Genomic DNA, 26175 nt, shown 5'->3' with positions numbered 1-26175 from the left:
CTGATTGATGGTTTCCTTGTCCCGTTGGTCAGTTTAGGACCTAAGCTGACACGGCGTTTAGGTACGCGGCCATGTCGTGGTAGGTTTGCGGCTGTACCACACGGTTTCCATTTTAGGACGATGGATTTAATAATTCTGCTGTAAGATGGTGGAAGCTTGAGGGGTGTAATTGGATTTGGCCAGTAATATGGCACTCAAAAAGGTTAGCAGTTTCTCTCCATCAGCCGCTGATGAAAGCTGTTCTGGTCCAGCAAAGTCACAATGAAGATGCTCTGACGGATTACAACTATGTACACCATCAGGTTTTCCTTTAATGTGTATTACTTGGTTTTGTTTTTATATATAGTTCTCAATTTATTTTTAAATAAAGGTAAAATAAGTTCAACAACTCTGTTACTTAAATATTTACAGTATGTCAAATGTGGTGAGACTGAACTGGGTATAAACACAAACAGACCTCAGTTCAGTCATGAATGCAACATAAAAGTAAAACAAAACTGGTTTTATTTTTATTTAAAAGTAATAATGGTTCTTGCAACTTTATAATAACTAGTATTTATTTTAATGTACCAATAATTTAGTCTTTTTCTGGTCTAAACTTTTACATTTATTCACATTATCTGCACACGTACAAGACATTAAAGCAGGGAATTGACTTTAATTTGTGAACAAAGTCCACACATTAACACAAACAGGCCCCACAGAGTCCAGAAAGTTAAGGTAGCCTTTTTTATTAACTCATCGATGGCTGCTAGGTCTCTTCAGTTACTCGCCGTCGCTGGTAAGAAAAGCACGAGAGTGTACCTAACCTCCGTTTATCATCGCAAAATTTAAAGCCCTTCCAGAGTTTTGACAATTTTGGCCTTAGAAATCTCTGAAAACTTTTTTTAGACTGCCTCATTTGGCCAGGAATCAAATGCTCCACCTGCCGTGTTTGTGTGGAAACTGTAGCTTAGGTGGAACAAGGCAATAATTGGAGCCAAACTTGGCTGACGCAGCACACACAAATTCCCAGACAGAACGCATGCACTGCTGCAACGTGCACCGGGGGGGGGCTCTCTCCACACAGCAAGTTGGAGAGAAAAGGTTTAAGTTTGGTAAAAATCAAGAAAATAAAATACAGAAACATTAAGTTGGACTAGAAATCGAGACCAAGACTGATTATTTCAAGTCATTGACATTATTGTCAATGCATTGCAACAGCCCTATGGTCAATCATTAGTATCTACGAATTCCCTGACGAAATAATTCACACATCAGAGCCAAAGGAGTTTTCAGTAAGTCACAAAATAAAGTAATTCGCTCATACGTCTTACCTGCATGTTTTCCCGGAGGTCTGTGGCCTCCCTGAGTGGCAGCAGGGCCGTTTTAAAGACCTCGTCGACAGCCTTGATCTGCAGCACTCTCATGCTGGCGTACTCTCTGCTCCTTTTGCCTTTCCGTACAGACAGTCCCCGTTTGTGTGGCTTTCCTCCTCCTCTCCGATTGGTTATGGCAACGTGGACGAAAAGCAACGTATGCGGCAGCAGCTCTCCTGTTAGCGACTGCAGCGGGACGTGGCGGAAGCCCGGCTGGAGACATTCGAAGGGGATGGTGTACTGGCCGATAAACTCGTCCCCGATGTAGTCGTCGTCCAGAACCACGAAGCGCACCATGACGAGCTCGGGCAGGTTTATCTGAAACTCAAAGCTCTCGTCAAACAGCGGGTTGTCCCCATTCTGGTGGACCGTCTTAGTCCTCTGTTCGGCGCAGTCTGCGGGGATGCCGTGTATCTCCACGTACACGTAGGGGTCCACCACGTCTCCTTTAGCCCCTGAGCCTTTGGGCTTGGGGAAATTTTGCCCACTGATTATCTTGATGTGCAAGAGCTGCGGAGAAACCCCGGGCACCGAGTCTTTTGTGTTGGCACTAAAGTACGAGACCTGCTCCCTCATGATGGCCGGACGGAGAACATAGCCACAGTTGCCGTTCTGGCGGAACCAGCCAATGTTCAAATCCATCATCAGCCCGGGGGTCTGGTAGTTCATGGCTACGATCTGGCAGCCACATTTCCAGAAATCTTGCGGATTCATGTTGCTGGAGTCAATCCGCATCGGGCTCGGGTAAACCCGCGCCAGAAACTTCTTGTTGTAGTTGACGAAGTCGCCGGGGAAATCGCAGGCACAGCGCGTGGCGAACACCTCGTTGAAGGAGCAGAGCTCCCAGGGCTTCTGTTTCTGGAAAGACGTTGGAAAGTCCTTGAACTCCACAGATTTGCACAGCGTCACCAGGTCAGAGAGGTCCTTGAGCAGCGGGATTTTCTTGTGCGCATTAGTCTGCTGCTCTGCGGACTCGATGCTCATCCTTTGAGACATCTCCGCCCCCTCGTCCTCGTCCGTCACCTCTCCTTCGGAAGCGGTGCAGTTTGTGTCCAGCTTCTTGCCCTTCAGCAGGATCTTCCCTTTCAGCTCTGACGGTGACGGCAGGTAACAGTCCTCGGCTTTTGGTGGATCTACGTGGATCCTGTCTCCAAGGATCTTCTTCAGATGCTGGAACATCAGTTTCTGCTGCTTTACCGAACAATGGTTTTCCAGACAGAGAATCAGAGGAAACTCCGAGGCAACGAAGGCGTACTTGTTGATGACGTCGATGACGCTGCGGAAAACAATCTGGGAGGTCATTGTGTGACCGGTATAGATAACAGGCTCGTTGTCAGGCCCGTCCCACACGTCCAGCTCCACGCAGCGACAACCCATCTTCAGGGCCCGGATGTAGCCCGTCACATCCGAAGGCCCTCTGAACTGATCCTCGATCAGGTACGTGTTGTGGGATGCGTTGATGTAGTAGTGAGACAGAGGCTGGTTCATGTCTTGGCAAACAGATTTGTGCTCAGGGTCAAATATGTGGCACTCCGCAGACATGAGATAGTTAGAGAACCCATCGAGAGAGAGCCATCCCTTCAGCCGGCCCTCCTTGGATGGTTCATACTTGTGAATGACGTCCATGCTGGTGTCTTCACTGACCTGAGCCATTCCCTGCTCTGCCTCCAGAAATATCATCAAGTCCTTCGTATCAAGAAACTCCTTATTACTGGAAAACTGAACGAAAAGAAAGTAAATCTCCGGTCTTGTACAGAGATCATGAAAAACCTCAGCAAACTCCTCTTTCGTCACATCTGACCCACTTTTGTCTTGCGCTTTGTGGATCTCCTTGAACTTTTGTTCTACCTTCACATTTTTAAGTCCTGGGCTTAGCTTCTTTATTAGCTGCACGGCAGCGCATATTGCTATCTGTCTGTTGCGGTTGACGTCTTCTTCGTCGAAAAGGTCACTTAACCAAGATGAGCGCAGGTTGTTCTGGCTGCTCTCGATCATGTTCAACGTATGCTTCCCATAAGATATCAGGTACCTCAGCCCCGTCACCCATATGTTGGCTACATCTGCTGTGTTTGCCACCAAGTCCAGGGACTCGTAATTCTCCCCGAAGATGACTGAAAAAGCACAATCCTCCGATATCTGATCATAGGTTCCATTAGTTCTAAAAGTGTCGGTATTCTTGCCGGTCCGAACCTCCTTGATGGACTTCACGTCAATTTTTGCCTTTTCAGACTCCTTCTTGGTCGGCTCCCACCTCAACGATTGCATGTCGGCGTCAAGCAGAAAGTAGCGGTGGTAAACACGTGAATTGGATCGCACTTTTTTCAGCTCCGAGCCATCCACCATGGCGCTGATGCAGTCGCTGACCCGGCTAATCTTCTTTTCGGTGGGCATGCTGCTGAATGAGACCGTCTTCTTTCTTTCTTTTCGTTGTCTCCCATCCTGTAAAGAAAGAGAAAAACGCTATAATTAAGAGTCGTTTTATGCAATGCAGCGTCACCGTATGGTATAAAATAGGTCTCCTGATTGTTTATTTCTGCATTATTAATAAGTTTGACCATTGACCACATAGTGAACACACCAGTTTAAATTATTAATATTGGCATCAGCCAGTTAATTGTATGATGCTGTATAAACGTTTTAAATTTGTATGCTTTTAATAAAAACACCTTAAATTTGTCTTGAAAAGTTTTCCTACGAGTTATATAGTGCACAGTAACATAGAAACACGCCCCTCCCCCACGTGTTGCTGTGTCTTTGAGTCAGTTTGAGGCAGTCAACTAGATAAAAAAAGGACCAATTCAGCTGTATGGAAATTGTTTCTGGTCATTTCAAAACTACACTTTGCACGCTACAAGAAGCAGGTCTGTTATGTGGCCAAGAGTAGGCTTACCATAAACAGAAAGCCTTATTAATGAAACATCTAATAGCAGCTTGTAATATTGTAGTCTTGACAATGAGCACGTGCAAACTGCTAAATTTAGAGGGTCTTCTTTGAAAAGGTTGAAGATTAAAAAAAAAGTCACAACACAAATTTATTTTACAAAGTAGCATCCGAATGAACCAGCGTCCTTAGGACGGATGAGACCAAAGGATAGATGTTTGGCCATGATGCGCTGTGTTATGTTTGGAGAACACCAAAGAGCGGAGTGGTGGAGGGGTAATGGTTTGGGCTCGTTTCTGCAGCCACAGGACCTTTAGGGTAACCTGACTCCGCCAGATAGATTTGCTCCGCATATCCATCTGGAAACCTTCCGTTGAAGTAATTTTGGGAAGGGGCGAAAATACTGGTTAGCTGATTGGCCTATATTGGTGATAGACGGGCCAAATGAACCAATCAGATTCGTCGTCACTCTGTTATGAGCGACGACGAAAACACAACCACAAGCCAAGCTACTCTTGCTGCTGCAGGTAAAGGCTCGTTAGCTCAGCAAAGAAATACTCTGTAATTCCGATAAAACTTGCTGGATAGCCACGCTAACGCTAGTTTCATCGGCTGAAGCCGCCATGTTCTTTAGACTGAACTGACGCGCTTCCCGTTGTGTCACACCTCAACCCGCCTCAAAGCCAACGCTGATTGGACGTTCGTTTGGTGAACGGCTCCAAATTTTCTTTAACGGAGAGTATCCAGACTGATCTGCGAGTGAAACCTTGAAAGCTCGCGAGATCAGGATGGTCTCACGAGGCTACCTTTAGGGCACTTTTAAGATGCAGCGCTGTTGTATTACTTTCAAGAGTCGACTCCGATTTGGTTCATTTGCATCTCCTCTGCACGCCTGAATGCTTCCTGATCAACCAACATGAGGACGAGCCGGCACAGTTGGCTAAGCTGTTGTATGCATCTGTTCTTCATTTTTGTTTAGACCGGCTTTCACTTATTTGATAAGTTCACTGCTGTCATTGAGCCAAAAAAGGTTTGTTAATTTAAACAGGTTATTGCCACACGTTCTCTTTAAAGTCATTTATTATGGTGTGTTTAAACGTTTTTTTTACCTGTGAACAGATGCTCGTCCTGAGTTAATTAATTTACAGCCAAACGAGACTGCCTGCTGGAGAAGATTAACTGAACTATCTTAAAAGGTAGGGAGGATGTTTATGGAGATAAACATTTCAATTAAAGTATTTTAATAGGACATTTAAAAAGTTGCATTACAATGTAAAAAGCCTTTGTTATTTACTCTGATTGATTAGTAAAAAAAAAATATGAAGACCAAAATTTAATTCTTCCACTTCATGACCGATGAGAGCCTCTTTCATGTCCTTCCACATTAAACTATAATTACGTGACTCCTTCAATTTGGCAATCAGTTCGACATGTCAAGTCTTTGAAAAAATTCTTTTTACTCAAGATTTGCTGCTTTCAGGCCTTTTGAACAGGAACTACGAAAGAATTTCATTTGGAGAAAAATAAACAAGCATTTTTAGTTTACTCATTTCAAGATTAAAGTCGAAATGATAAGGTTTAAGTCTTTAACTGCAACATTTTGAGAAGTCAAACTGTTTTTTCATCACACAACCAAAATTACAAAATGTTTTGAAGAAGTAAAAAAGCTAAAACTACATAAAAAAAATCCAGCAATTTGAGAATTAAATGTCCAAATTGTGAAAATGAATAGTCGTAATTATCCTTAGCCGGTGAAGAAAATATGGGATACTATTGCGTGGATAGTATCAATATCATCTACATTTGGTTGTATTCTTAAAAGGTTTCCTTTATGATCAACTTTTTCACATAAATCTAAATATTTTTGCTATTTTTAAATGGGATCTCAAAAAGAGAAAGTTTTTTTTTTATTCCTCTTCAAGTCACACTGACACTCCATAGCAGGAAGCAAAAAAAACTTGACCTAAAAATGTAGAAATAACGTATTTTAAAGAGTCCACTGAGTTAACAGCAAGGCTGGGGGAAAGCAGAACTGTGAGGGGCAAGCATGTGAACAAAGACAGTGTTGTAAAGCAGAAAAATGCTGCTCCATGTGCATTTCTGTTCACTGTAATTAGGTTTAGGCCGCTCACTACCTCCCGCAACAAGCCTCTAGCCATCTCACCACATTTTTTACATCTTTGTTTTACATATGTATAAAAAAAAAATCATCATCTTGCACTCATTCCCATTCTTTTTCCCACAGAGTGGCCAGGCCGAGTCAGAACCAAACATGCAAACTGAAGCAGAACTCTTCCAGAACAATCCAACACGGCATGAAGCAGGGCCTTGCACGTTACGTCGCCCTCCCCGGGTCCTTTTATGTTCCTGCTGAATATCCTCTCTGCAGAATCACAGCACCGACTCTGCAGGGTGACTTAAGGTAGCTGTCGCTGCTTATTATGGAGCTACAACAGGGAATACCCCCCAGGAGAGTGTCGCCCACTCAAATCAGCAGACGGATGCAAATATTTCTTTTTTCCCCTTCACCACAGGAACACCATTTTACATTCTGGACTGTTAGCAGCTATTTTATCCACTCTGATAATCTGATATTAACCATACTGTGTGGGCCTAATGGTACTGGTTGATAGTGAAGGAATCTATTATCTATGATGTCGGGATAAAAATAGCCCGTGCTGCTCTCCAACAGAAACCCTTGATCTTATTGTCTTTGGGGAGCATAGAGGAGGGCTCAAACCCTTTCAGATTCACATGGAATCAGACTCGTATGTTCAGTCTTCATATACTGCAGGACTAAGACTTGAATGTGCTCCGCTTTCAAACCTTCCACATTTAAAAACTTTATTTGTTGTCAACGTTAACAATTATAAATTCGACTCCCCTGCTTACTGTCTCCCCTGTGATCTCTGCACACAGTCATCACTCAGCAGCTCCTGCCAGAGGCACACAGGGATCGGCAATGCTGCGGCACGCTGCGTTTACACTTCTTAGTTAAACAGCAATAAAATTAACAGGGTTTTGTTGTCCGGCGAGAGGCTAAACCATTAGGCCTCCGAACTGCCTTGTTATAATGCGTGATAAAAGCGTAATCTCTGAGCAACAGAAATAATAAACATTAAAGCGTGAGAGCAAACTGTCAGTGAGGACGTCTAGAAAACAAACAATGATAAAGTCCTCAGATTGATCCTGTTTTCTATATTCTCATCAGATGTTCTGATGAAGTCCTGGGGAACAAAAACTGAAAAGTTAAAAGTTCTGTGAGAATCAGCGATGGGGAATAAACAAATCTCTGTCTGTCTTTTACACTTTCTGCTACTTCATCAGGCGGAAGCACAGCTTAAATCTAAATGCATGACTGCAGATAATCCTTATGAAAAGAGAAAAGGACGTGGATGTAACATTGAGTTATGGTCACATTTGTTTTTCAGGGCATATTTCAGGATTTCCTATAGTGAGAGAGAAAAAAAATCTTTAAACAATCGTGCGTACACCCTGTTTTGTCTCAACACTTCATGAGTGGAAAAATACTCCTTATGTAACGGTCTCTTTTTGGTCAGGTGGTCGAAGGTGTTTTCCTCCGCGGTTTCTTCCACAACGGTGGCTAAAATATCAGATCCGCACAATCGGAAACAATGTTTTTAGTTTCATCAGACAGAAATACAAGGTACAGAGAGTTCTAGACTCAAATATGCTCCATGGATCTTTTAATCCAGAACCCTAAATCACCTTCTGACTGGAACAAACTCAAGAGTTTGAGCTTTTACAGTGAGAACTCACAGGAGGTGTGTTGTTTATTGGTTATAAGTTAGGAGTATTGCTTGTTATGAGTAGAAGATGAAAAGAACATTTCACAAGTCAGGAATAACATCACCAGCGAGTCCATGTTTCATTGAAGGTATTGATCGTGTGTTGCAAAGAGAACTTGCACACAGTCAACACAAAGAACACCGTGTTTTATATCAAATTAGGGTCTCAAACACATTAGCTCATCCATCACTACTTTAACACTAGAAAACCTCATTTTAAAACACAAGGCACGGTCCCTTGTGTTTTATCATTTACAGTACCGCCCTTGGTTTGTGATGACAACAAAATAATGAATGATGCTTGTACTAAGATCGAAATTGTTATGCTTGCCTTAATTTTTTTAACAGTTTTCCACTCGCACACCCACCTTAGTGGGGTGTTGTTTGTGTGGGCACTTGGGCCACTGCAGGGGCTACACTGGGCTTTGGTGGCATCCCTGCATCTTCAACTCTCAGGGTCTAGCTCACCAGGGAGGGTGGTAATGTGCCCTCCCTATCTTGGTCCTTCCAAATTCCAGCTGTCACCATGGGCTGGTACCTGCGAAAGCGTGGTGGGGGCTCTGGGGCGTCTCCCCTGCTTAGTGTAGGGTGGTCTGGCCGCAGACTCTAGGCTGCCAGGGGGGATTAGGTCCCCTGAGGCTGGGTGGCGGTGCCATGAGGGTCACCCTGTGCTTTCTTGGCCTGAGGGCTGCTGCTCCTGTGCTTCACTTATAACCTACCTCTGTGGGGGCGTATGGCTGCCCTGGGGGGATGTCTTGTGTCTGCCTGCCTGGGACTACAGCAGTCGTCCAGAGTCAGGTCCACCTGACCGTTGCTGCTCTTGGGTTCTGTGTGTTGCAGCCTTTGCCTCACTTACAACTGTGCACCTCCAGGTTATAAAATTGCTCATATAAACTGCCTCAACACAAGCAAACGTATTTCCACACACACGCTGAAAACGCATGAAAGACATCTGAAAGTCCAAGGCTAACACTAGCATGTTACTGATAATTTGATATAACACAAGAATTTGGCTCAGAATGTTTTTCAACGCTGTTTCTCAGTGTAGACAAAGACTTTTAGAAATCGAGTTTGGAATTTCTGCTATTATAACATTGTCTTAAATTATATATTCACAAAAATATTGTGTTAATTTTTTTAACGTTCAACGTTTATCATAACCTACCTATTTGGTTGGATTGATTTGAATTTGACACAATTTATAGTAGTTTCTTATGTAAAGTAATTTGAAATTATTTTAGCTGTGATTACAAATTATATTTATAAAATTAACTGAACTGCAATAAATTTCCCAAATTATGGCAATACAATTTTTTATGTGCGGAGCATTTGTAATCTATATCTTTTAATTGATAAACATTTTTGGATTGTCACTTCAAAGCGCTCAGAGCCTTTTGGAGACCTTTTTTTTTTTTTTTCATTTCAGTTTAGTTTAAAACCATTAATAGATTAAAAAAAAACAGATACTGGATGATTTGTTTAGTGTTTTATAATAAAATAACCCAATTTTACCAGAAAAAAACTTCTATATATGTTTGCTGAGAAAGGAAGGGTAAATAAAACGAATAAGCATGAAATAAAAAAAGTCAAAGTGTATTCAACTGCTGACAGATCCCAAAGGGGACTCTGAATCCTCTAATGTAGTGAAAAGCACATTATTCTGGCTCAATGGACAGTTATGAACAGATCACACGGGACCCATTACTCTTCGCTCTACTGTTCCACCTATACCATAATCAACAATAACGATCTGCATAACATTGCACCATGCATTAGTTTTTATGCCAAACCTCGACTGCTGACAGTACTGTAAATCAAAACCAGCCACATTAATGAAAATATGTGGTGCACAACAAAGAGAATAAAAGTGAAGAGTGTGTGCTGCCATCTGAATCATCTTCTAACTCAGCTGTAGATGATGAAGGCAGCAATACATTCTCCTCCAGTACTGGTTGAATAAACAGACCAAGGAGATGAATAGGCTCACACTTCATCCCTAAACATTAACACCAACAGGTTTGGGTGGTTATCTCTCAAGATAAAGGGTTATTATTACACCACAAAGGTTAACAGTGAATTTCAGGCTGACAGTTCTGAAGTGGTCAGGCTTTATATATAGTATTTGGAAAAAAACAAACAAACTGCAAGGACAGAATGAAGGACGTAAACAGGAAGCATGGAAGGAGCAAAGAGAGGAAGGAGGGGAATAATGAAGGTTGGAGGGAAGGAGGGTGGGAATAAACGAATGAATAAAAGAAAGAAAAAAGAAAGTAAGCAACCAAGGATGGAAGGACGGTTGGTGAATAGATGGATGAATAAAGAGTAAGAAAAAACAAATGACTGATGGACCGATTTCAGGACATAGCTCATAGACCGTCAGATCAGGAATAAAATCTGTAAATAAAACAATATGTACATACTTGTATTATAACTGTCCATACTTAGTAAGGCCTGTAAAAAAAACTTAAAGTGCCTGTATAAGATTTAGACACTGGCGCAATAGCTAGAATTACAAACAACTTTGTCGTTAAGTGTGTAATATTACTGCAGACAGTAATATTACACAGAGACATAAATGTAAATATGTCCTCCATGTAATTGGTGCCAAGCTACTGCTAATAGCTACAGCCATCGTGTGAAATGGTTTCTGGCACTGTTCCCAAGTCTGCTTATTAAAAGTCACTTTGGGTTAGTTTTTTCCTAAACTCGTTTGTAAATTTTAAGAGCCCGAATTTTTGGGCTAGTTTCTGAACGTGCAGTCGCTTATTTTAGAGTCCAAATAAGCGACTGCACGTTCAGAAACGAGTAAAGAGACTCGCTCGCGCTGCTGTGCTATGGACACTGTGAACCGCCCCGCGTACACACATACTCTCTGAGTGGGAGACAAGACAGACAAACTAGCTGTCTCTGCCGGGAGGACAGAGTAGTTGCTGGACCACACTGCCCTGTTTCTAACATAACGGCAAAAAAGACTTCACTGTTATTTTTAATTAACTTACCTGTCCAGTATAAAGCCTGCAACCTCCTAATCCTTTTTAAACTCCCGCTCACCCATTAATTGTCTATACACTCCACCTTGTAATGATAGCTGCACCGATATAGACTCGTTTTCTCCGGGTTATTACTTCTTTTTCTTTTCTTGGTTACTTTCTTTTCCCTCTCGCTGGGCAGAGTATAGGTGGTGCTCAATTTAAAAAGAAAATGCCAAATAGAATGATCTACTGTCATCTTTGCTTGTTTACACTCCTCCTGCCCTGACAGCACATCTTCATGTAGAAGACAGGTAAAACGCGTACGGCTGACAAGTTTGTCTCCTTTCGGCTCCTGAAAGTAGAAATAGCGACGCAGCATGGCTCCTCCCAGTTGGTGCACTGCCACCGATGTATTTATAAACTACTCGACACGAATGGAACCTAATGTAAACCATGTTAAAACCAAAGATGTGGTTTCACACTACATTATGAGGTCACACACAGTGAAGATGGTTTAAAAAAAGGTTACAAAGAAGCCACTTCTGTCCTGAATAAAGAAGAACAGAATGAAATCCTGCAGGACGTGCAAAGATAATGGGCAATAGAAGACTGGTGCAAAAGTTATTTTCCCTGATTAATCTTTCTGTCTATTTCTTGGTACATCTAGGAAAACCTGTTTTTATGAAGAAAATGAGCATCATGATAAAATCCATGTTTAGAGTTGCTTCACATTCAAGGGAGTGGGAGTTTCCTCCCAAATCTGCAGAACAACACTGCCATGACCAAAGATTTGGTTCCAAACTTCAAAAGCAACTTATTACAATAATTCAGAAACAATATGGTGATGATCTGGGTTTTCCAGCGCAATTGAACACTGCGTCACAATTCACAAAAGATCAAAGCAGGGCTGTACAGTGCGGCATATATGTCACACCACGTGCCTTGAAAAAAACTGTCAGTGCAACAAATTATTTATATACGTAGTGCTTGCGCAACAGCTATGCAAGCTGGAGCTGAAGCCTTGCCATGTCACTAAGCTACATAATGGTGGTCTATTGGGCAAACCAATCATTTCCTTATCAGTGCAGTTAGCCTCATATCATACAACAATTCCCACAATTCCAGTGTCTTTAAGTCCACTGGGTAGACAGTGTGCGCAATGAAACTGTTATTGGAAGCGGGATTTTCATGCTGGAAATATTGAGTGTTATTTCAAACCTTTAACCGAAATTAAACCCAAACCAGCCCATCAACAGGAAACCAAAACATAAACTGCCATAAAACGAGGTAAATCTGAGAAGAAGGGAAAAGTTTATGAGCACAACACGGAGTGGGAAAAGGACTTTCCGTGGCTCTTTTTCGATGCTACGGCACAGCTGCTTTTCTGCCAGTGCTGTTTAGAGATGCCGAAAAATATCAAACTGACAACTCTTACGTTGTGGGAAACACAATATTTAAAAGGGATAATGTTAAAAAACACAATTTGTCACGTTGCCATATTCTGGCCAAGGATGGATTGATCTCAAAACCACCACCGGAGAGTACTGGTCCTTCATTCTCTAAAGACCAGAGTAGCCAGAGCTGCCCTAAAAGAAGTAAAGATTAAGATGAACGTGGCTTATTGCATTGCAAAGGAAGAGCTAGCATTCACTAAATTTAGGAGCTGATGTCACTTTGCAAAAGGAACAGAGCAGATATCACTCCACCCTATGACAACCACATCTGATGCAGGGAGATGTTTTCAACCATGGCTGAAGAAAAGAAATCCAGTCTGGCCAAAGAAATTAGGGGAGCCCGTTACATCTTCGTCATGATCTACGGCGACACAGACGCTTCAGAAAAGAAGTGTGAGATAGGTTATGTGCTCTTGGTTCAAAATGGAAACCCCATGAATAAGCTAGTTGGGCAACAAGAGCTGAAACACAGCCATGCAGTTGGTGAGTAATTGTGGTTCTAATTTTTTGGTAGCGTTAAAAATTAATACCAGCCAAGTTGTGTGAATGTTTATGGTTAGATAAGAGGAGATAATTTGTTTAAGGAGTACTACAAGCCACTGAGGATGGTTTTGAGAAGCTTGGAGCGGAGGACAGTGGGTAGATGAACCGGCTGGTTGGCTTCAGAGCAGATGGTGCAGCAGTAAACACGGGATGTCGTGGAGGTGTTATTGCTCTGCACAAGGAAGAAGCTGGGGAGCATATTATTCCTTTTCATTGCATGCCACATAGGTACGTCCTAAATAAAAAAACCTAAGAACAAACCATTATTTATTATACAGCTTTTTTTGCTACCAGTGCTATATATTTGAAAATATAAAACCATTGTGTGCTGTCATTTATTTATTTAGGTTGGGACTGGCAATACTGACTGTCCAAAAGAAAGAGCCCTTGGTTGCTAAAGTGTATGGTCTCCTTCCCCCACTGTGGAAAACGTACCACTTTGAGCCAGAAATCTCTGCGAGAGCTCCATGCAGTGGGCGAAATGCTGGGAGTCACCATCAGCAACTCTTCAAGTGTCAAAGGTTAATGAATCACTGAGTTGTAGAGAAGGGTTAGGATTAAATATGTTGACAGCATTACCAATCCTTTTTTAGCTAGTATTTATTTGTTTTAGCTACTTTTACGTCTCAAAATAAATTGTAATGCATTGTTTTATTCCAAGGCATGCACTGGATTCCTGCCAAAGGCTTCTGCTGAGCTCCAGAGGACAGTGTCAGAACTGGAAGGGGTGAAGTTGAGATGTAAGCCAGGAGGAATGTTAGAGAAGTTCCTGAGCATGAACTCTGAGGGAGAGAGAGAGTTATTTTTCAGGTGTGGCATCATAATTAAAGAAAATAATTCCCAAATGCATTCTTCAGCATCTTATGATTTTTAGGTAATGGAGATGAAGGTTACTGTGAATTACTGTGTTTTCAGAATCCCACATGTGGCAGCAGATGTTGACATTGCAGTGCTTTCTGAGTCAGTCAGAAAGCACTGGACGGTGTAGTCGACAGCTTCAGAATATTCAACCATGATGCACGGCCAGAAAGACAGGACGCACCACTGGACCACGGCAGGGCAGAGATTCAAGCTCTAATCCAACATTTTGGCAGCCTTCTTAGAAAGTGAGCATATGTTGCAAATTATCTTGTTAGTTCTGATTAGAGATTCCAAGACTGAACTTTTCTCATAGCCCTTTTACTCCTAATGCTTCATCCTGTTACTCTATTGACAAAGCGGTGGATGGTACGTCGACCAGGTTCCTCATCAGTGGCAGCTGCAGAAACCCATTGTCAGGACAACCTTTAGGTACAAATCCTACCTCGGGCTGTGGCGGACACCCCTCACCAAGGAGCCATATTGTTCGGACCTGGAGGTAGTTGGCCAGTAAATTATTTTATAACAGTCACCAAGTCATGTCTTCACCTACTAAAAAAATATTTCCTGCTTATGTTTCACAACATCCTTCGCCTTTCTGAAATGCTGCTTGTGCTTCCTATGTCTGCAGCTCAGTGTGAGCGAGGATTTTCTGCACAAAACTGCACCAAGAAGAGCACTCGCAGCAGCCTTCATGTGTCCACTACAGAAGATTTAATCCGAATCAGCACAGAGGGCTGCTCACTGGAAGAATTTGACCCCAGCCAGGCAGCAGCAAAATGGTCGTCCTCGTCTGAGAGAACCCGGAGACTGCTATTAAAACAGCGGCCAGTGGACGTGCTGCGTAACATCACACACACATAATTATGGCTGCATTGTAAGCATACAAACTAAAATATTACACACGCATTTGTCTAAAAGTCAGAGTATAAACACTGTAATATGAAACGTAATGAAAACACTTCTCAATGCATACTGACACACTCAAGTATTAAACACATCTACACTAATATGAATGAATCAGGTTATTCTGTTTAACTGACAAACATGGCTCTAGATATTACTTGTTATTGTATGCATTGCATTTGTGTGTTTTAGTAATGATATGCACTACTTTTGTTTTTTTGGAGATTTTGGATAGATTCGGTGCTGGTGCTATAACAAAAAACAGCAACCTCTGTAGCACCAGTGCTATAATCTAAAAAAAGTTAGCGTGCAGCTCTGCGAAGCAGTGAAAATCTGGACCTATGGTGAGGAAACTTTGCAGACTGTTACGAACTGTGGAAAATTAAATATTCATGGCCTTTAAACACAGTATTTACAAAGTGCACTCCAATGCGTGGAAACAATGTAATTTACTGTCTCATTACGGTCTCCTCTCAGAGTTAACTGCAGTGTGGGAAGTAGGGCTGGACAATAATTCAATTACAATACATATCGATCGACAGACATATCGATGATGTAGGTTAATATTACGGTCATTATATCCTCCCAAAAAAACACAAATGCAGACACAGGAACTGAGCTCGCCCCCCTTCAAAGAGTTAAAAGAGGACGCATTCTTTTTCTTTGTTAAATACTTGCAGTTTTGGTAAGAAGTTGGCTGAATAAAGGGGTTGAGCTTGATTTCAGTGTTTGCGTGATCTGTTACCAAAAAATAGATCACTAAGCAACACCATAAAATGGCCAGGACTGAACTTAAAATATATGTTTTGAATTTGTTGATAATTATCGATATCGATCAATATAATTTCTGTTTTACCGATATGCTTTTTTTCTATATCCTCCAGCCCTAAGTGGGAAGTCTTTGAACACAACAGAGCTCTTGGACATTAATGGCAGCTTAGTTATAAATACGTCTTCATCTTTTTTGGCACCTCTTTTAATTGGTGTTAGTGAGCTCAACACTTGAATGTTGTCCCTCAGAAAGGATGTAGATGTAGATATATGGAAGAAACTGAAAAGCAGAAGGTATAAACTGTAGCTACCCAAAACCCACACTAAACTACTGTAGAAACACAATAAAGGCTAAAGAAACTGCAGTAACTCAAATAACCTAAACTAAGTTGGTGGTTAGTGTCGCAACATAATAATGATCTTAAACTCATGTCAAAACTGAGTTTGAGTTAGATAAATATACAGCAGATGTATATTTCCCCTTTTGCCCTGCAATAAACGTTCGTAGGTTTTACTGCTGTACATGGTTGCTCAAAGGTTAGCAAAGAAAACCGAAAGAACAGTCAGACCAATAAAGTAGAGTGATTAGCATTGATGAAGCTAAATATCTAGCAAGACGTCCAAGATGAGAAAATTCCAGTGACGGACAAGATGAACACCTAGTGAGTCACAAAACCATCCCCCTTCGTCACCTGCTAAATACGTGCAGTGTTACCGTCAACAGCCAGTATTGTCAGCGTTGTAACAGCAATTTGGCTGATTCATGCACTGAAACAGATAAATCAGTCTCATTCGTCTGCAGGTTTATCAGCCAAAAACCCTGTGCTGACAAGAGAGATAATTACCTGATCAATATAACTATGCTTTAGGACTAGTAGACAGTTTATTGCCGGTAATGTCAGTCCATCTCAGTTGTTCACGTCAAAATATGAATATTCTAAAAAGATGCTTGACAAGATGTCTAGTGTGTTTTTTCTAATAATCTAAAACAGAAGATATAACTCAACAGCAACTGGAAAACCCTTATCTGTGTCAAGTACTTGTTGTAAACAGTAGTCGAGAGGGATTTTGGTTTGGAGAAGCAGTTAGACTAACATATTTTAATAGATGCCCTTCTGGTTTCAGAACTAAATGTCTTGATTAAATGAAAGTTATTTTAAATTTGAAAATGAACCAGAGGTGTTTATGATTTTGAGATCACCTTTATTTCCCACTGACCCTTTGGCAAAGCCTACTTGCCTGTCCATTATTGGGATAAGTCTTGTTAAAATAAACACACAGAGAGTTGAAATGGACTCTCTTTGTCCATATTAAGGAAAATATTCTTGGTCAGAACCTTCTAAATAGGAACGTGTCTGGGTGTATACCTCAGGGGCTTCTACCTTTTGAGCTCCCACTCTGTTTGGGATGAGACTTTAAGATAGATGTTGAGATCCAGTTATATAAAATTAAGGAAATATCTAGGGCATTTAAATTATATCTCTCTGAAGAGCTTCAATTGCAAGTTGTGTAGCTCTTTCCTACCATAAAACAAACAATCTTTAACATATTAGGTCTGCAGAGAGTATCATCAGGGTTGACCATCCCTCCCTCCGTTTCTACACCAGGATGACACTATGATGAACACTTACCAGTCAGACAGTCCATATATCTTATATCATGCACCAATCCAACTATGTATTCTTCTTTTGTAAAAACACTGTACCTTAAGCATGTACTTCATTGAGCATAGTGCAACAGAAGTCAGATTCCATGTGTGTGTGTACAAACACCTCATATCACCTTCAGAATGAATGTTTAACTGTCTGGGAGCTACAAATGAATATCAACATAAATAGGATGACAGCACAACCAAGTATGTGCACAAACGATGGTGCTACCTGCTGTCCAATGTGCTGTCCAAAACAGTTGCATAAAAATTCAAGCTATGCATGAGGTTTATGCAAGATCTTGTATTGATTATTTTTTTTCTAAAAATACCGCACAGCAATTCTGTACCACACAACTTAGGAGAACAGTTTTCAGATGCGGTTTAAACAGTCAGACTAAACAACGTAAAATAAATTGTGCATTCATGAGACAGACATAATGTCAAGCGGACAGTACGACAGCACTTCCAAAAGAACGGAGAGAAGCATTTTATTTACGTGCCTTGACCTGACATAGCAATTTTATTCAGCGTGGTTAAGTCTGTGAAGTAGTTGTTTGGACTCTCTGCACTGCTGGTCCACCATAATTAGCACATTGTTTTCCCTTTTAACAGGGTGATTCCACAGTCAGTTTTTATCTTCTGGCAGAACTGTGAAAAGACTAGAAAAAAAAAAAGCAGACAAAGCAACTGAGACATTCTATTTATTTGACAGGATGTGAAGTGAGACACAAAGTGGGAAGCAAACTGTAACCATTGGGTCATTACTGCTTCTGCCAACGGCCACCCACTTAAAGGATGATTACAATTCACCAATGACTGGACTGTTGTGTGAAAAATACATCTAGGCCACAGAACCCTCGGAATATGTAGCAGTTATGTAATTTAAAAACATTCAACACTGTAGCTCAATGACCCACTGCAATATTTGGAGGACAATTGAATTTTAAATTCAATCTCTGGTAAGTAAGTAAAAACACCATTAGTTTTTTAAGTCAGCAAAACACTAATCCCCTTTACAAGTAATTAATAGCTTATTTTCCATGGTAGAGTGGGTGCCTGGTATGCTAAGGGTATTAGACCACAAGTGGGCTGCAAAGGTAGCAGCACTATTCCCTTGCAAGAAGAAGGCCCTGGGTTCAAGTCCTGCCCTGAGGTCTTTCTGCATGGACTTTGCATGTTTCTGGCCCTTTGTGGATACTCTGGCTTCCTCCCACAGTCCATGACTGTTAGGTCAATTGAGCCCTGCAGTGGTTGGTACCATTAGGTTAACTGGTTTCTCAAAATTGCCCTTAGGTATGTGTGTGTGTGTGTGTGTGTGTGTGTGTGTGTGTGTGTGTGTGAATTCTTGTACTGCTCATTTTACTAGTAAAGTGAGGACTTTGATGTAAAGTGAGGAGCTTTTTTCGGTCTGCACGTTTTTTCTGGGCTAGGGCTCGGGTTTAGGACTGGGGTCTCAATTACGCTTAGGTTAGGGTTAGGTATAAACCTCCAAAGGGTAGGGGTAGGGATAGGGTCAGGGTTAGGCCATAGAAAGGCTTGAACATGGATCGAAGTCTATGGACGCCAAGGCACGGTCTTCACTATGTACATTAAAGCGGGATGTGCGTGTGTGTGCATCGTTGTTTGTCCTGTGATGGACTGGCACCCTGTCCGGGTGTACTCTGCCTCTCGCCCTTTGACCGCTGGAGATAGCAAACCCCCACCACCACCACTGTGCCATAGAATCTAAACAAAATAAAAGCTTCTACAGTGTTCAAAGCAATAATCTATATCTATTCAAGTCAATTGGTTTGTGTGTCCGAACACCCATGCAACACTTTTCCCTTAGTGTAGTTCATGTCTATACCATGTATTACCATGTCAGACAGAGGTGAGAAAGACTGAGATTGTAGCATCTGGAATGTTAATGATAATGTAGACCTGATGCAACAGTGTAACATTGCACTGAATAACTTTTGGACTGGGACTTGGCAACAGCAAATGACTAATCTTAAATGGCTTGTTAAGGGGGAGAGAGAAAAAAAGCCTAGATCAGGACATCCCAAAGAACATTATTTTATTTTTATATCTCTACTTTGTGATGCATTTTTATAAATCACCATATGTCTCACCACACTGTCTGCGTGTGAACAGGAAGTGCAAATGTAGCAGAAAAGGCCATTACCTTACCACCTCCAAACCACAAAACACAGGTTCAGAACAATCAGTCCCTCCTAGCAGTGCTCTCTCTGCTGCTTCTACGCCCATCACCGATGTCTGAGTCAGGCCTTTGTGTTGCCTTGCACTCTCCAGCCTCCTTGGTTGCTCTCCATTTTGTTTCAAGATAAGCAACTGTAGGCCATTTAATCTGTGGAACTAAGTGACAGATAAATGGATTGTTGTGCACTTTGCAGTAGAAGCAGACTGCAATATGCACAACAACCCATGCATAGAAGGCATGGACCAAGACTAATGCAAAGGAAAGGTAAAACATGACCATCAGGGCCACCAACACAAAAATGAACCATAACCAATATGGTTTAAATAAGAATTATTGGACGAAGACATGTAAAATGCATGTGTATAAAGTATATTGTTAGCAATTTAAAAAGATATTTAACGATGACTTTCTACCTTAAGATACTGCCTGTTCAAAGAGCATTTATGCCCACACCCATAACAGACAGACAGTTATACAGTTGTCATGTAGCTCACCATTATAGCTGATATACTATGTGAGAGTGGTTGGTACTGTCCCAACCACATCCTCCCATCACTTCAAAGAATTTGCTTAACAAGAACGGAATGCTCTTATGGTGAGAATAACAACTCTGTGTTACCACTAGTACTCAAGCTTTCTAACCAACATCTTGCTGCAGCATTTAAATAGTTGTAGTTGGTAAGAAGAAAAACACCTGCTCTACGTGGAGGTGACTGCACAGCGTGATGCAATTTTTCTTTGTTCCAAAGAGGGAAATTTTCAGTTTCTGACTTGCAGCAAAGTCTATTTAGCAACCAAACAGCTTCATTTTTAAAGAGCAATGTGTTTTAGTGCGCTTTGCTAGTCCATGAAAACTTGGAGTATTATTCACATTTGTCATGGCTGACATATTTCAATTCGTTTCCAACCAAGAGCTGTGCCTCACAGACCTTGATACCCAGTACCGTTTTGGTTAAAACTGACATTAATTTTAGCTTAAAGTGATCCTGCTATGTCCCTGTCTCTGACTAAGTGAACATTTAACCCATCTGTGTGCTGCATTGCTGAGCAAGTGCCACAAATGTCACGTTGAAATCATTTGAGCAAGTTTCACTTTTGTGAACCTCATCACGACGTCTTGCAGGAAGCCACCTGACATAACAGAACCATTTAGGTCAATGAGCATGTTTATAATAATTTTGTACTGGACCACTATGCTAAACCGGAGGGCGGATATTAGAGCCAACAGTGACCGAAAAAGCAAGTTTGGAATTTAAGAGACATTTCTCTGCTGCCCAACCCCCCACCCCCCTCCCCATCCCCCACCCAATGACTTCACCTAAACCCCAGCTGTCTTCAATAGGAAGTGAAAAAAATTTATCTTAAGTGAACCTGTGTGCATTAAACTACAGGCTTCAGCAGAGAACATATGTAAAAGGTGAATATTGTATTGGAACAAATCTCCATTAAATGCTCTGGAAACTAAGACAAAGTTCTTATAAGGTAAGAAATACCTTGACAGAAATGTCAATACTCTTTGGATCAATATACAGGTAGAGGTTGGTTTAATGTCCAACAATGCGTCAAAAATATCTTTTCTGTAAAACTGCAGGCAAAAGCTTTTCGATTGCAAGCAGAAACATGTCCCTGATTTATCCACTCACATCTGGGAATCATTTTTGGACAATCAATTGCCAAAATGAACTTAAATATTCAAGAGACGTGCATTCTGAGAAATTATTAACAGACAGGCAATATACTGATGCTCTTTACAGGAAGGGTCAGAGCAGACCCCAACTACTGAAGAGACTGAGGTCTTTTGGAGTACAAGAGGCACTTCTGAAGAATTTCTTCGACTTTGTGGTGGCATCAGCCGTCTTTTATTGTGTGGTTTGGTTGAGCAGCTGCTTATCTGTAGCTGAGGGGAAGAGGCTGGATAAACTCATTAGGACGGCCAGTTCTGTCCTAGGATGGCACCTGGACTCAGTGAAGGTGGTGGGAGACAAAAGGATTGTAAGAAAAATAACATTATAGATGAACATTGTCTCCCACCCCATACATGGAGCTGGAGAGCTCTTAGTGACAGACTGCTGCACCCTAGATGCTCTAAGGAGCGCTTCTGCAAGTCCTTCACCCCAGCTGCTGTTAGACTCTATAATCTCTGCTGCTCCCAACAAACTAAATAAGTGTTTACAACATGATAATGGTTGCAGAGCTTCTTCATCCAATCAAGAATTATTTACAATCTCTCAGATGCTAAAGTCCATTTGCACACTTTTAGCTTCTCTGGGTGTTTGTACAATGATGCAATTCACAGTTTGTTTTACATCCTTCCGTATATCAGATGATGCTTTTTTCTATTTTAAGAGGAATATTACATTTTTTACTTAAAATATATTTTCCTTTTTTTTTTACTTACAGTTCTTAGAAATAAGATGAAATCTGCCTAAACTGGCATCAGCAGAAACAAAAATTGGAAAAGCTGAAATTGTCAAAAAAGAAAGAAAAAAACTGCAATAAAAGGCAAGATTTTTTTTTGTTGTGAAAAAGTAGTTCCGTGTATTTATTCTTTCAAATTGGTTGTTAAGTAAAGCCTTTGAACAAGACAATGTGCACTAAGATGATAAACACACTAATGATTATTAAGAGCTCCAAAATAAAGCACTGATCTAGGCTCAGGATCATTATTGGTTTAAAAAAAACGTTGAGTGCAGCAAAGCCGAAACTTGAAAAAGGAAGATAACTTAGCACATTAAAGTAGTCAAAGTTCAACAAACTGTTGCAGTCCAACTCTGATCAATCTAAACGCTGTACCTACTCAACAAAAGGATCTTTACACAGACTGAAGGGGGGAAACACCTGTGAGCTCTACGGGTCACATTTGGCATGTTTCTGCCTTTTGATCTAAGACTTTCAAATAAAATTAATTCAGTGATGTTACAGATGCTGCTCCGCCTGCAGCTACTTTAACCAAAAACATCAAGTTACACGTTTATTCTAACTAGTTGTAATAGCACAAGGCCAAAAACAGTTACCTTCACCTTATACCTTAACCTGAATGACGTCACATTTAGGATGAAGAACCATTTGTCCCTACACTTTGATGGTCGTCCTGCTGGTATTTGTACAACATATTGTGACGTATTTTACCACAAATGTGTTTTAAACAGCAGCACAGCTGTTAAGCTGAAGGAAGTTTCAAGAAGAAACCTGAGAAGACTTCTAAATAACCTAAAGTAACACCAACATAACTTCTTTGGCACCAGCTTTTGGAGCCATACAGGTTTCTTAAAGCAGCCTTAATTAAGATATAGAAATAACTGCGAAAATAACTACAATTATGGAGCAACATGGAAGTGGACTGTATTAACTCATGCACTCAAATCATCTATACTGTAAAACATATTACAGCAAAATGGAGTAATAATTCTACATAAAAAGTCAACTTATAATGATAAAGCAAGTAACATCAAAATAGTAAATGACTGTGCTCCTAAGAACTCACAGTTCTACATCTTCAGAATGAAGCTGTTAGCTCTCAGACTGCAGGTTTACCTGTGATCCAGAGAGACTAACAGCAGGACGATATGCAGATCTTTCAGTTTTCAAGGTCCTCTTGTGAAACCAGCATCTGGTTTTGGTCTGTATATCTGTGTTAGTCTTTTTCCTATCTCATAGAAAGTACGACCCCGAGCTACTGTGTTCGTCCCGCTTTCCTGCCGTCCTAACACAAGGCAGATGGCCGCTTATCGGTGCGGTTCTGGTTCTACTGGAGGTTTATGCTTGGTAGAAGGGAGTTATTCCTTTACAGTGTAGAACAGCGGTCTCGGACTCAGATCCTCGAGAGTCGGTGTACTGAAACATTTAGATGTGTCCCTTGTCCCTTGAATCAAATGGCTAAACTGCCGGACTAGCATGCAGTCAAGCTCTACTGAGCTCTGCTAATAAGCTAATATTTAAGCAGGGCGGGCCGAAGCAGACATGCACCTACAAGTTGCAGGACACCGTCCATCCAGGACCGGGATCTGAGACCACTGATATAGAGTCTACACCAGGGATCTTCAATTCCAGTCCTCGGGGTCCGGTGTCCTGCAGCTTGTAGACGTGTCCTTGGTCCAACACACCTGAGTCAAATAATCAGGTCATTAGCAGGACTCTGGAGAACTTGACTGTACAGCAAGGAGCCAAATCAGCCATTTGATTCAGGTTTTGTTGACCTAGATACACATTTAAACGCTGCAAGACACCAGACCTCAAGGACCAGAATTGAAGCCCCTGGTCTACACTGCCGCCCTATGCTTGCAGTAGGAAGGGGGTTCTTTAAATTGGTGATTAAATGTTTGGTTTCCTTAGATAACTTTATAAAAATTTGTGTTGTATGATCTACTGAATCTTCCAATCATAAGTGGATGGTCTCCGTGTAATTAAAATTGCATAGAAACTTGACGGTACTGTACTGAATCTGGATTAGTTTGGATTGAATTGCATTGTCCATAACTGTATATGAATCGGACCAGTTTTGTTCAGTAAAACTCCTTGAGATTACTTTGTGTTGTGAACTGTTGCTATATAAATAAACTGAATTAAATCGGTCCATCCAAACCCGCCGCTGCTCCAAGTAATCACTCAGAGAGCATGGCTAAAAGAGTCCAGTAAAATTTCTATAACTTAGGGAAATATCTCCTCTTCAACACGAAGGTTTCCTTTACTGCATTTTGCTCTTTGTTCTTTGCACTGTAAAAGCTACAGCAACACTCAGTGCACATTACAAAGCTGCTGACTGTAGCAACACCAACACCTCTTAGAGGCTTGCGACATACAACTAATGCAATGCAAGGAAATGTCATCACCTTCTCTGTCCTTAAGCAGTATTTCAAACATAGGATGAAAAAAGTAAAACACCAAGGTTAGTGTAAAAACTAAAACTGTAAGATTCACATTGTGACATCCTAACATATAAAAAGCTGGTATATGTATTTGTCATGAGCTACATGTCTATACTGGAAGGCAGAGTCATGTCTGGGTCAGAGGCTTTCTGAGGTCAAGTTTTTGTTTGCTTTGTTTTTTTTTCCCAGCAGTATGAGGCAAGCAGAGCTCCGGTGTGCAACACTTCATTATAAACGAGAACCATGTCAACACAATCGTTTTTTGTAGCCCTGCTACAACCTACACTTGTCCACATAACTCATGTCCGAATCTAACTTTCCATTCACATCTTGATGCTAACAAACACACTTCAATCCAGATTTAAAATTTCTGCAAACGATTGTGAGAAGTTTTGAATAAAGTTTCTGCTTGCTAGCTGCACAGTTCTAGTGTTTAGGTATCCGGTAGCGCTTAGGTTAGCCATTAGCTTCGGTGTTAGCCGTTCATTGTAGCTCCACTGCTCTCACCGTATAGACTTTGGACATGGTAGAGAATCGCACGAAGCAAACTGTGTACACGTTTATGAAAAGAGGAAAGCCTCAGTATAATGTAATAAGAACACAGTGGATTTGGGAGATTTTGTACACAAGGCCCCCCGGGTAAGATGGTCTTGCACATGCACAATTATCTAAAAAGGGGTTTGGGGAAACTTCCAGAAAAATCGACCCTGGCTTTCAATAACACTGGCTCCACATACCGTCTGATACGCCACATGTATTCTCTGTCTACCTTTATCATTTTTCGTCATTCTTGGTCCGTCGTTAAAATATTGTAATCCTTTCTATGCCACTCACTGCCTGGCCATGATCAAACTCGTTAAATACTCCAGTTTGGCTTTGCACAAACAAATTTTTCACAAACACCGTCTTCTTGTTTTAGAAGTCTGGATATGATCTTATACTTTTGTTTTGGGAAGCCTGAGTGTCTCCTCTGAAGTAATTTGATAGAAACCAGAATGCTGTGAGATGTAAACAGAGCACCAGCAGTTCTACATAGTCTCCATTGGGTAAAATCACAGACGCTGAGAAGATTTTAAGTTAGTTGATATAACTGAGACTACATTACAATCCTGAATATTTAAATAACCTTGTAACAAACAATCATATTCAATATCAACACCAAACTATTTAGGAATGACTCTACAAGGAATGATCAGACAGAACTTTAAGATTTTTTTTTTATTTTGTTTTGCTTATGTGGGAATTTTGGTAATATTAATGGAGAAGGTTATGAAATACACTGTCCCAATGAGGTCACTTCCATCAGGACAGCAGCGTTTAATCAGGGGAGAAAAGTAAACAAATCCAAAATAGTTATTCTTTAAAAGATCCAATATAAAACAAATGATGAACTTAACTCTATGTACAATTTGGGAGACAATCCTTTAGGGCAGCAGGGGGCAGTACTGGAAATGTGTTGTATTCAATAAAAGACACTAGATGACCACATAGTCTATGTCTGTGACATTAAAAATTAAAAACAATAAACAGATCTTGAAAAGGATTTGTTTATTAAAAGTAAGGTGATTAGTATGAAACTTGTGTTTAAAAATAGTAACATTATGTTTTTGAAGACAGTTGCAACAAACTGCTTGTGTTGACTGTCCAAATAGCTTCAAGATCATTGTTGTATTGCAGGAAAGCACTGCCCAACACTACGAACTATTAAAGATCAAAACATGGCAGATTAATTTTTGCATTCGATCATACGAGGAAATCATGTCGGTGATGTCTATACAAATTAGATATGTTGAAGTGAATGAGGTCGAGCAGACCGCTTGCGATTCCTGAGCAAGCGGCCCGTCCATCCTTACCTGGCTGACAGACCAGGGGTCTATTTTTCATGGACCTAAGCATCAATTTGACGG

The 26175-nt window shown here is 41.0% G+C and overlaps 1 protein-coding gene across 1 annotated transcript in view; it reads right to left on the bottom strand.

Moving 5' to 3' along the window:
• Positions 1 to 26175, bottom strand: part of LOC105936740 (inactive phospholipase C-like protein 2) — a 60129-nt gene that overhangs the window by 26527 nt on the left and 7427 nt on the right. Inside the window, exon 3 of the mRNA XM_036135314.1 lies at positions 1317 to 3797. Within this exon, the coding sequence (XP_035991207.1) occupies positions 1317 to 3797 (2481 nt within the window). The remainder of the gene's footprint in view (positions 1 to 1316; positions 3798 to 26175) is intronic.

This window comes from Fundulus heteroclitus, chromosome 3 (genome assembly GCF_011125445.2).
Source record: "Fundulus heteroclitus isolate FHET01 chromosome 3, MU-UCD_Fhet_4.1, whole genome shotgun sequence".
NCBI classification, from domain to species: Eukaryota; Metazoa; Chordata; class Actinopteri; order Cyprinodontiformes; family Fundulidae; genus Fundulus; species Fundulus heteroclitus.
This window is presented reverse-complemented; position numbering and strand designations above follow the sequence as displayed.